Genomic DNA, 12,314 nt, shown 5'->3' with positions numbered 1-12,314 from the left:
TCCAAATTCCCCAAATTCCCCACTTACTTGCTGCGTGGCCCCCATCTGATTTCTCAGTTTCCTGTCCCCTCCATTTTTACGTATATAGAATAGAGATGATGATATCGCCCACTTTACCTAGCAGCGATAAAAATGACAAAAGAGCGTGTGTAATAGTAAACTTAGTGTATTCACTGAGTACACTCACCATGTGATTAGGATCTCACAAATGTGTTTGAAATAGTGCTACTATTTATTTCTGTTAGTTGTCCTTTCTTCTTGGGTATCTACTTTCTTTCTTAAGTTGACTGTGAGATCTTTGATCTCTTGGGTGGGGAGGGTGGTGTTGTCCAGCATTTTCAGGTTTCAGTAGCAGAGCTGGCCCAAATAAGCTCCCCTGCCGTTGGTAACAATGGTGAATTTTTATTTTGGTTTTATAGATGAAAAGTCTAAGCCTAGATGAGTTAAACAGCTGCCTGGGTGTGCATTCTGGTAACGGCAGAGGAAGGATCTGAACCCCGAGTCAGTCAAAGCTTGACCCTGTGTTTTTAATCATAAAGCGAGCCTCCTCCCTAATGTCCTGGAAACAGAGAAAACCATAAACCTCTGGGTTGTTCGTAGGCACCGGCTTCTCTGACCTGTGATCTTTCTCACCCCCCCCCCCCTTTTTGTCACAGCCAGTGGGATGCGATCATGAACTCGGCTCTAAAGCCGTTTCTGATGCATGCGGTGTTTGCAAAGGTGATAATTCCACTTGCAAGTTTTACAAAGGCCTGTACCTCAACCAGCATAAAGCAAATGGTAAGACTTGCTGCTGTTTCATTGCTGTCACTGGTGGGACATGTCTTTTGTCACTGAATAAGTTCAAGTGATGCTAAATGTGGCTGAGCCTTTAGCTGGCTCACCTGACACACAGCAAATGATGGCTTTCGACACGTCTGCAAGAGCTGGGGAGGAAAGATGGGTTTTTTAACGTGAAGACTTTTATCAATACACACATCTCAGAGCTGTGTTAAACAAGTGTCCTTCTGCCCGGCGGATGTGGCTCAGTGGTTGAGCATCGACCTATGAACCAGGAGGTCACGGTTCCATTCCCGGTCAGGGCACAGGCCCGGGTTGTGGGCTCGATCCCCAGTAGGGGGTGTGCAGATTGATGACTTTCTCTCATCATTGATGTTTCTGCCTCTCTTTCCCTCTCCCTTCCTCTCTCTGAAATCAATAAAAACATATTTTTAAAAAAACAAAACCAAATGCCCTTCTACTTGGCAGTTTTAATATGCTGACCAGGCTGCTATACGCCCCACATTCACTTGTTAAACAGAGAACTTACTGTGAAACTTAGACAATACCTCCTCACCATGCTTGACGAATATTTGAAGCAATTATCTGAATGTCATGAGTAAGATTAAACTTGGGGCCCTGTGTTTTGAATATCACCGTGAGAATACATGACTCTCGCTTTCTTGTAGGGAGATGAAAAATAAAAAAGCATTCTTGAGTTCCTTGGCCTTGAAGACTGACTTCTGCCCACACGCGGCCGTTTGGGAAAGCCACACATATACCTTCTCTCTCGTGTTCCTACCACTTGGAAAATGAAATCATTGATCATTTACTTCATAAGAGTAGAAGTGAATGTCAGCTAATGATTTCAAAACCTCACTCTGTAAAAATGGCCACGACATGTCTCTGCATCTCTCTGGTCACTTTCAGTGGAAACAGGACTGTTCTGTTCTCTCCACTTAGAGTACTATCCAGTGGTCGTCATTCCGGCAGGGGCCTGGAGCATCGAGGTCCAGGAGCTGCAGATGTCCTCCAGTTACCTCGCCGTCCGAAGCCTCCACCAGCAGTATTACCTAACGGGGGGCTGGAGCATCGACTGGCCCGGGGACTTCCTCTTCGGGGGGACGGTGTTTGAGTACCAGCGCCCCTTCAACCACCCCGAACGTCTGTACGCGCCAGGACCCACCAATGAGACACTGGTCTTCGAAGTAAGCCCCTTCTGGTCCTTCCCTTCTCAGTGCCTCTTGCCAAATTTATAATCATGACCCCACTTTGAGCTGGCTTAAAGAACCCCAGTCCTTCTGGTGCATGTTTCCAGCAGGCTAAATGTCAGGGTGCAAAGGGGAGGAGGCTGCAGCTCCATGTGTGGGGAAAGGGCAAGGATCCAGTGGGTCCCCAAGGGAATGTGTGAGCTTCACCTGTAGGTGCCGGCCTTTTGCTCTTGCACTCGGCTGTCCCGAATGCTAAGGGGTCCACAGAGTAGGAATACGTTCTACATTGTTCCAGCGTGTCTGTGTCATTTGGATAGTCCATGGTGGCGTTCACCACCTGGGCCCACTGGCCCAGCGGGCACAGGGTAGAGCAGAAAGAACCCTTGCTTGAGCGACAAGAAAGTTTTAATCATAGCACACCACCTTACCTCTGGAGGCTGTCGCTTTCTTAGAGGTAAGAAAAGAAAACGAATTAATGGGCAATGATGATCATGAAAACAGCCGACACATCTGCAAGTGGCTCTGAGGACTGTTCTCACAGGTACATTTTCTTTGGTCCACGTGTTTACTTTTCAAGACCGGGCTGCTCACTGGCTTTCCGAGGCAAGTGACTTGCCTGAGGTTGTGAGGAAGTCACACCGGCTCCCACGTCCTGAGGGCGGACACAGCCAGGCACTTGTGTTAGTCATTTTGAGCTTCAGTTTCTCACCCATAAAATTGGGATAGGAAACCTACCTCACCGACTTGCCAGAAAAACAAGCAATGAAGTGTGAAGAAAGCTTAAAAGATTTGCGTAACTCACGCAGCGAGGAAAGAAGCAGAGCAGAACCGTAGCCCAAATGTTTTCCAGCTCGGTCCAAGCATACTGCTCTTCTCAGTTAAAGGAAATGGTAGCTTAATTCAGTAATAATAATTATAATAATTATAATAATACTACTAATAATTATTATTAAAGGCACTAGCCTTAAGCATTTACTAAGGAAAGTGAGCAGAAGACAGCTTTAAAAAATGACCACCTGTAACGTTGGATTCTGAGTCTTAACTAGCTATAAACTTGGGTAAGTTTCTTAACCTCTGTGTCACTTAATACCCACATTTAAAAAATGGGCAGACAATACTAGCTAATTATTAGGGCTGTTGTGAGGATTATTTCAGATAAATTCAATGCTTACAGAGTACTTGGCACATGTTTGTAACCATGATCATCATTTCGCCTTCTGAGCATATCACATATATGTTTTTAAAACCTAAACCTCAGACTGTGGTTAGCAATCTGCTGACCACAAGCCAGCTTCAGCTCCCAGATATGCATATTAAAACAAAATGGGTCAATGCTTTAATATAAGGTGATTTCTTTTTTTTTTTTTAAATATAGATTTTTGACATCTCTTAAGAAAAAAGAACTTATAGCCCCAGTGGGTACAGCATTTGAGTTTGCAACACAGGCCCTAGATCCTGACCATGCGTTCACTTCCCATTATCTTATGAACTTGGGGTACTGGGTCCTGTCACTTCTGATAGAAGGTCCCTCAAAGATTTCACAACACTAACTCTGAGAGAAGCCATCCATACAAAACATTCTTGCTGCCCTGTCAGGGCTTTCAGAGGATGAGCCTAGGAACCCCTAGTCAGATTGGGTTAAAGTTAGGGTGGGTGGAACTCCACAGAGAGGCCAGCCCCTGAAATTATACATTCATTAGACCTATGGGACAAGAATCAAACACTCTGATTAAGGATTTCTGGACTTTTTTTTCAAACTGTTTTTCAGATGTGTGTGTTTGTTCTATATCTTCTCTATTCAGCATCTAGGCCACAAACATCTTTCACTTTTCTCTAGAAAAGGTATATTTTCTTTAGGGGGGTATACTGAGCTTGCAAGGTTGAAGTTTGAGAGCAACGTGGCTCCATTTGTTTTGCTAGGAGGCCTTTGATCCATCTCTAAGCAAATGCTCACACAAGTTTCGTGGCTGAAAAATAACATATTAGGAGAAGTGGGGTGAGGTGCCTCTCCTGGCTTCAGCCATGTGCACTCACAACCACGCGTAGATCATGCCTCATGAGAAATGTGTGTTTTGCTCCCTTGTGACCAGCAACCCTTCTTTGTTGTTGTTTCTCCAGTTTTGTTCATAAACACAGAGCCGTGCCAGTGGGTGTGGACAGTGCTGTGGGTAATTTCAGGTTTGCCATTAAACGCATGTCACCCGTAGGGAAACCACAACAAAGGGCAGGACAGGAGTGGTGGAAAGTGCAGAGCAGAGCGGCAGGGTTGCTTGGTGCTTTCATCTTCAGAGCCCAAATATCCCCAGGCGCTGTCTGCGCCCACCAGATTAACCAGGTGATCGACACGTTGTCACTCAGGGTCGTCCCCGCTTCAGGCTGAGAATTTCCCCTTGTGCTTTGTTTAATCTAAGTGTAGCTCCATATCGTATTCAGCTATATTATTCAGCCCTGGCGAAAATTAAATCTTTGGGTTGTTCATTAGATCCAATTTTTTTTTTCTGATGTTTAGTAGCTATTTTTGAGAACTAGAAGAATGACCCCAGTTGATGATGGAGTTCTCCAAAATTCGTCAAGTTCGTCAATCTGCTTGCAAATATAAGCAGCGCCTTAGGGGGAAAAAATTATAAGGGAAAATATTGGGTAGATCTAAATAAAGTTATAAAAACATAAAATCTTCCCCAGTCCCAACTGGATACGTGTAATATATTTTTTTAAATATTTTTTTTACTACTATATGAATAGAAATAAGAACTATAATACTATCTCTATTGATACAAAAATCATAGTTTCACTGCAATGGAGTAAGGTCACAGTTGCTTAGCTATTGCTTTACAAAGCCACAGTTTCTGTACTCACTCCACTTACAGAATCAATGAAAGCTTAAGTTAATGTCCTAGGAATGTGACCTGTCTGAAAGGGAATCTAGAGGGAAACTTATTTGATTAATTGGACATGAATTACTGGTATTTTTAAAGGAGTTATGGTTTCATTCAAAACTTGCGAATATGTTAGGAGCTTTAAAAAAATCAAATCCAGTGACCTAGTATTACATCTATTTTATCTTTTAAAAATATTGGGGTTAATGACTTTAATATTTAAATTACACTTTATTCCTCTCGGGAGAACATCAGATTTCAGGCCAGTTTTTATCATGTGTTCAGACCTCTCCTAAATCGATATAACACAGTGATTTTAAAAAGTTAAAATCACAGTAAGCAATAAATTACATTTTTTCCAAAACTAGACTGTATATCAGTATCCAAGTGATCCGTGGCTGTGTTCTTTAAAAGAGGTTCAAGTTCATACGCCTTCCCATACAACTGTGAACTGAACCAAAATGAATACTTTCAGAGCCAAAAATATGTTCACTCCAATATAAAAATGTTGAATGCATTTTACAATCCTGTGGGATGCTGAAAATCAAAGTGTGGGAACCTACCAAAATAAAAAATGCTGTTCCATCCACAGAAAGTATAAGCCTGTGAAAGAAAGCACTTAAAGTATCTGTGTGTTCACAAAGTTCTCATTATAGTGTGAAATTCAGCAGAAGGGTGTGTTTGCCAAAACACGCGAGGATGGCATTTTACGGACCATGTCCCTATTTTTGTCTCGTTGATATATCTTGGTCAGACCCTCCCAATATCTTCGCTAGTTTCCATCTTCAACCATCTTGGTCTGTATTGATTTAGGTAACTACCTCCAAAGTAATTTTCCTCTGCTTACTTCCTCTCGATGCCTGGGGGAAAAAAAATTGAGCATTTGTTGGATGCCTTGCACTGGACATTGGAAATACACAGTGGCTAAGACATAGATCATGCCTCAGGTCTTTAACGGATGTAAAGAGTGAGTTTTGGAATGTGGATCCCATACGTTTTGGAAGCACATGGTCTAGAGCAGGGAGCATCTGTATAAATAGGTGACAGTTGCCCTAACTGGTTTGGCTCAGTGGTTAGAGCATTGACCCACGGACCAAAGGGTTTTGGGTTCCGTTCCAGCCAAGGGCACATACCTCAGTTGCAGGCTCGATCCCTGGCCCATCAGGGTGCATTCGGGAGGCAACCAATCAATATGTCTCTCATATCGATATTTCCCTTCCTCCCTCGCCCTCTTCCCACCTCCCCTCCTCCCTCTCTCTCCCACCCCCTCTCCTTCCCCCTTCTCTCTCCCTCCCCCTTCTCTCTCCCTCCCCCTTCTCTCTCCCTCCCCCTTCTCTCTCCCTCCCCCTCTCCCTCCCCCTTCTCTCTCCCTCCCCCATCTCTCTCCCCTTCCATCTCTCTCTCTCTCTCCCCTTCCCCCTCTCCCTCCCTCCCTCCCTTCCTTCCTCCCTTCCTTCCATTCTCTCTGAAAAGCAATGGAAAAAATATCCTCTGGTGAGGATTTAAAAATAAATAAATAGTTGGCAATATGGGTTACCGTGCACCTCCTCCCTGTGTCACTTTGCATGAGTCACTTAAACTATTTGGGTCCCAGTTTTCTCATTTGTGAAATGATTTCCCCAAACTCATAGTAAACGAATGTCTTCCACTATATCCTACAGCACTGTCCTTGTGCACTTTAATAGCACCCGAGACCCCAGGTTAGCAAAAAGACTTATCTTTGCAGCTTCCAGGGCTGGCTTAGTACCTGGGACATCGTAGGTGCTCATAAAAATACTTACTGGATGAAGGACATCCAATGATAAAATTCACTTATACATTTTAAAAGTAGAATCTTCTTTCCAAGTTGAAAAATCATACATAGAGGCAATAAATAAGTGACAGGAGTTTCTCTGACCAAAGTCAGGAGCGACAGGCCCAGAGGCCAGCCTCTTCTTACCCCATTTCTTTCCTAGTCCCAAAACCACAGTTAAAATCTGGAGTTCTCTGAAAGGCCCAGACTTCTAAAGGACACATTTTAAAAAACCACTGGATTTCATCATCTCTTAGGACTAGTCTTAGAACTGGGTAGAGTTTAAAGTTAAGTACAGTGAACAGCATTTAAAGTATATGAAATTTGATCTCCTAAATTGCATTTGAGGAATCAATATGGTTGCTAAAATGCTTGCCTTTCCCAAAATGAATAATTTGCACAGAAGTTGCTGACCAGTTGGTTCACAATAGACTCACCCCAGTCTGAGAGAAGAGCAACTTGCCCTCCCAGGGTGGTGGTTTTCCAAGATCCTTTTGCTTATTTCTGATTGTTTTCTAGTACAAGGCAGAGTGATGCAACCCTGGGAATAATTGATGGCTGTCAGTTAACCCCAAGAGAAAAGCACATGGCCTGACACCAAATACAAGGGTCTTCTGCTTCTGGTTATGTTTATATGTCAAAGCTGTGCAGAACGTCTTCATAGGGAAGCTCAGTCTAAATGGAAAACAGACCATTACTTTTATCCCTGAGTCATGCGCCCGCCCAGTTTTAAAATGTAGCCTCCCTTACAAGCATCCGTTCTTCTCGGAACCTTGGCTCTACGTGTTTCCACATTTGCAAGAGGTGCATGTCAATTGAAACAGTGCTGGCCCCGTTGGTTTCCTCGGTTGCCAGGGGAAATTCGTAAGGATCATCAGGGATTTATATGATTATCTTAGATCTTAAAATGTTTGTGCATTTAAGTCCATCAATCAAATTCTCATTTGGAAATACACATATATATGTAAATGAGTTGAAGGAAAAGAGCTAATTTTAAAGAACCTGTATTATATTTCTTCATTGCCCAGGCACGTGCACACCCCAGCACCAAAAGAAGTCAATATTGACCTGGCAATCATACACATTCTGAGGTCACTGCAGATACATTGTTATAAACTAGATAATTTCCACATTTTTAAAATTAATTCAGGGAGAGGAAGGGAGAGAGAAACATCAGTGAGAGAGAACCATCCATGGGCTGCCTCCTGCACGCCCCCTACTGGGGATCAAGCCCGAAACTCAGGCATGTGCCCTGGCTGAGAATGGAGCCAGCGACCTTTTGGTGCCTGGGATGAATGCTCAGCCAACTGAGGCACACGGGCCAGGCGCCACATATTTTATTCGACTCATTCCACGCAACATAAGCCTGGATAAAGTCTAAGGAATTTCTCATTGAACTAGTGCACTTGTCAGTCATCTGAAAGATTTCAAAGGCAGTTTGTGTTTCAATTGTCTGTAGGATATCATGTATAGACCAGTGCATTGTTTATTCTATTGGGTTTGGGAAGACCAAGGAAAACTAAATCTATGTTACTTCCACACCCCACACTTAATGTGTGTGTGTGTGTGTGTGTGTGTGTGTGTGTGTGTGTGTGTGTTGGACTTAAATTTTGAAGTGGTAGAAATGTGAAAACTGAAGATCAGAGTTGAAACATACACGTCTTGTTGAAAAATTATTTACTCTGAAGTCGACATATATGTGCTGGGCTTTTGAGTGTGGCTGAAAAGTTAATTTTTTTTCTATTTGGGGATAAGATATAGTCATATAAGGTCACTGGCTCTTTTTTTGTTTAAGCACCATGCAAAAGGCCTGTTTAATATGTACTTTTAGGGGGCCTTGACAATAATAATTAAAAACACATTCTTTTTTTCACAACTAGCAAAGGTGTCCACTTAGAGATGCTGCATTCTTTGGCAGGGACTAGATGGGCCCTTTTGCTAGCTGATCCCCCCTTTCATCCCCATATCCCTGTCCAGCTTCTTTCCCACACGCTCTCTCCTTCCACCGCCTCTCTCTCCCTCTCTCTCCCCCAGCTCCATCTCTCTCTGTTTCTGTCTCTCGCACACCCAAAACCCGGCATGAGTCACCTTCTCTATCCAAGGGCCTCGCAGCGGGAGGGCCGGTGAGGGAATTCATCAGGAGCGTTTCGTTATAAACTAACTTCACCTCTGTGTGATCAGCGGTGATTCAGAGTGACATGGTAACACAGGTTGCTATTCTAAGACTGAAATGTGATCATCTGTTTTTACAGTATTCTTTTAAAAAAAAAAAAAGTCTTAAAAATAAAAGCTCTCCTTTAAGGATTTTTTTTCTCCTCTCTGGTGACAAAAGGGGTGTTTAACTCTTTGAAACTCCCTTCCCAATTAATAGTGTTCCAAGGGAGAATCCTGAGGCTGAAAAGGACAAGCAGCCTTTGTAATGACAGCAAGTGAGAAATAGGTTAACGACAGGCCAGTTTCAAGGCAGAAAAAGACATCTAAAGAAAATTACTATAATAAACAACTTCCTCCGCTCTTCGGCAAACGGGGATGATGGAGTGGCGGGGACCAGGTGGACGGGCACATAGATCAGCCAGATGACAGTGTGTGAGCAGCACTGCCCTCTCATTGAGCTCTTCCCGACCCTGCCGTCTGAATTCCCCCCCGGGGAAGGGAGCTGAAAGGAGTGAAGATGAGCCTTTAGATAAGCCCGGTTGGAAGGGAAAGCAGGTTAGCCAAGCAGCCTGGACTGAGCGCAGACACCGCACAAAAGGGGCAGAGAAACAAGACGGAGGAATAATTCAGAGCAGATGAGCTAAAACTCGGGCTCCGGGGGACACTTCAGAGGCGCTCTGGCGACGCCACGTCACTTGTCGGGAGGGTGCCATTTGCTATTAGAAGGGCAGGCTCCGGTGAATTCAGGCACATACTCCTGTGGCGGGTGGGGGGACCGCCTCGCTCCTCGCTGAACTCTGAGGAATGCTGAGGAGTTGAATCAGGGCCGCCGTCGGGGCTCGGCGTGTCCACCGCACCTTTGAAGCTGCCTGACAGATGCGTTTGCAAGTCCCCGTCTGCGTGTCTGTGTTGCCGTCTCTTGTCAAATCTGGCTCACTCACACCTCATAGCAATGATGACACCCGGCCGTGCTCTTCAAGCCTTGACGCAAACGGGAAGGCTAAGACAGCTGGCTGGCTTGTCGCGTCGCGGGGGCGTCCAACAATGACAGGAACGTGCGCGGCCACGAACCCGCACCACGGACGTGTCCCTTCCGGAGCGTCGGTCCGCATGTAAAGGACGGTGCAGTTCGTGACTTCCCGGGAAGGGCCGATCTATAACGTGTGTTGTGTTTCAGTTGTTCAAACAGTGGTTAAATAACAGATCTAAATAAGCCCAGGGGGAAATGGATTTAGGAGATTAAAAATCCTGGATGCTTGAGTCAGATATTAGCATGTTCAAGAAATAAACTGCTCTGGGTTGAAAGCCAGTAGCACAACGCCCAGGGCACAGTATGCCTTGAATCCTAGAGATAAAATCTTTTCAACAGCGGATACAGGTTTTAGAATTTTAAGTTAGAGCCCTAGACACTGTTTCATAGCTGGGGAGGCAGTGTCCCGGAGTTAAGATGCTGAGTTTTGGAGTCAGGCAGTATTAGAGACTTGAGTCCGGTGCTTCTGTTAACTGGCTTCATGATGCCATGTATTGGTTTATTGGTTTATTGATCTACAGTATTGGAATATTAGTAGCACTGTCCTTTCCTCCTAATGTTATCAACTCTAAATGAGAAAACACATGTGCAGTACTTTGCCTAGCACACAATAAGCACTGCTAGTAGTAGTTTGTAAGCAATCAGATGCATGACTGAAGGGGCAAGCTTCCGAGCATGCATTAAATAAAAAGCCGGCCTTTCCTGCCTGTGCCTAACTCTGATTTCCGTGGGAGGATTGGGATAACCTCTTTTTTGTTTTAAAGGCCTCAATAATGAAACAAGCACAAAGCTGGTCGAAGTCATTTATAGTTTTAACACTAAAAATTAAACATGAGGGCAGAAGAAAGAAGGCTGTCTACCCAAGATTACTCAATGTGTCCTTTGTTTTAGCTCCGTGTGCCCAGAGCAGAAGCTGCACCCCTTCCTTCAGAGGGCAGTTGGTAGAGTCCAGCCCCCCCTCTGTGGTTTTCCAACTTAAGAGGCTGTAAATTTTATAACTCTGCACCCTGTGGTCAAAGCTGCTGAGCGTTGTGTCTGAAGTCAGGTGGTTCGTGTGTTAAAGGTAGACATTAAACAGTTCTACTGAGGACCTGGAAGCATTTAAGGAGGTTGCTTGCCAGCTGTAAATTAGAGACCCAATGCCAGTTGGCTGGAAAATTCTCTGGACTAAGACCAGTTAAGTAGACTGAATCGCTGGCGGTCTTTCCAAGGCTGTGCGTTGAGCAGAGCGGCTTCGGTCTGACATGCAGCGAGGGGTGGCTCGGGAGCAGGGCTCCTGCCACGTGGGGCCGGGACGGAGGTTGGGGAGGGGCGGTGTGGCATTCCCGTGGCCTGCAGGGCATTCGTCTTCTCCCCTAGTACTGAGAAAAGTTATGGACTGCTCCTGACAAGGTCGCTGAAAATGTTTTAAAATCGATATGAGTGATGGGAATTATTTTCAAGTTACGTATTGTCCCAGATGTGTTCCTCGGCATTCACAGAGGCGGTTAGAACCTCAGCTACGCGGTTATCACGCACCGTCCCAAGGTCCTCCCACTTCCCAAATTCTTGGTGGGACCAACTGTCTGTGGTCAAGATGATGGTCATGGTCATTCTGAAGTATAAACACACACAGCAAATTGGGGCCATAGCCTTCCTCTAGGAAGAGCAGGCGAAGCCGTCGTTCGACCACAGGGCCATTTGGCATTTGGAAGCCTTTAAATTGTGTCTGCAAACTGCAGCAGGTGAGGAAACCTCCACCTTAAGGTTGGACAGAGCTGGCTGCACAGATGTGGGACCTGCAAAGTCACACAGGACCTCATGCCCAGAAGGGCCCTGTGCCTGGTTTAATGCTCTGCTGTCACCAACTTGAAATTCTTCATAATTTTTTAAAGTCCAGTCTTTTTGAGAATCTCTGTTCTATTAGCCAAATGGACAGTCTGCTTCCAAAGGAAATAGGAGAAATAGGAAAAAGTAAGAGAAGATTACTGCTGCGTGTCCTGTTCTTTGTCACTTTTTCCCCTCAATACACCTTAATTACCACCAAGAAGCAAATAATATGTTACAATCGGCAAATGCTCATCTTTTATAATTTGGTCTCCGCATCTATTCGTTTCAATAATCGCTACCTTTAAGGGGCTTGTAGGAGGGGCTGCTAAATAAATTCTGAAGTCGGCATTCTGCCGGTTTATACAAATATTGTCTTCTCGCGTACACGATCATCCGTACAGCTCCCGACGTGAATTTACAGCTGCGCAGACGTTAGTCAGGCCTCGAGCCGTTTGAATTTTAAAGTGGAGAGCCTCGCAGCCACTGTGCGTTCACTGCATGCATTGATACGTTCAACAAACAAACGATAAACAACAGATCCTTTATGCCATTGGCTACAAAACTATAGTAGTAATGCAGCGATAGCTCTACGAGTGTTGTGAGTTAGTGATTTAAAGTCGCATGATCCTTTGAACAATTACAGTAAATTGTGTGAGTTATTTCTCTGGCTCTGGCTGGGAAAG

At 44.6% G+C, this 12,314-nt stretch overlaps 1 protein-coding gene across 1 annotated transcript in view; it reads left to right on the top strand.

Moving 5' to 3' along the window:
• ADAMTS18 (ADAM metallopeptidase with thrombospondin type 1 motif 18) overlaps positions 1-12,314 on the top strand; it is a 114,252-nt gene that overhangs the window by 81,597 nt on the left and 20,341 nt on the right. The window contains exons 13-14 of the mRNA XM_081118571.1: positions 657-780; positions 1,723-1,967. Of these exons, the coding sequence (XP_080974697.1) occupies positions 657-780; positions 1,723-1,967 (369 nt within the window). The remainder of the gene's footprint in view (positions 1-656; positions 781-1,722; positions 1,968-12,314) is intronic.

Source organism: Miniopterus schreibersii, assembly GCF_964146895.1.
Source record: "Miniopterus schreibersii genome assembly, chromosome: 18".
Classification (NCBI taxonomy): Eukaryota; Metazoa; Chordata; class Mammalia; order Chiroptera; family Miniopteridae; genus Miniopterus; species Miniopterus schreibersii.
This window is presented reverse-complemented; position numbering and strand designations above follow the sequence as displayed.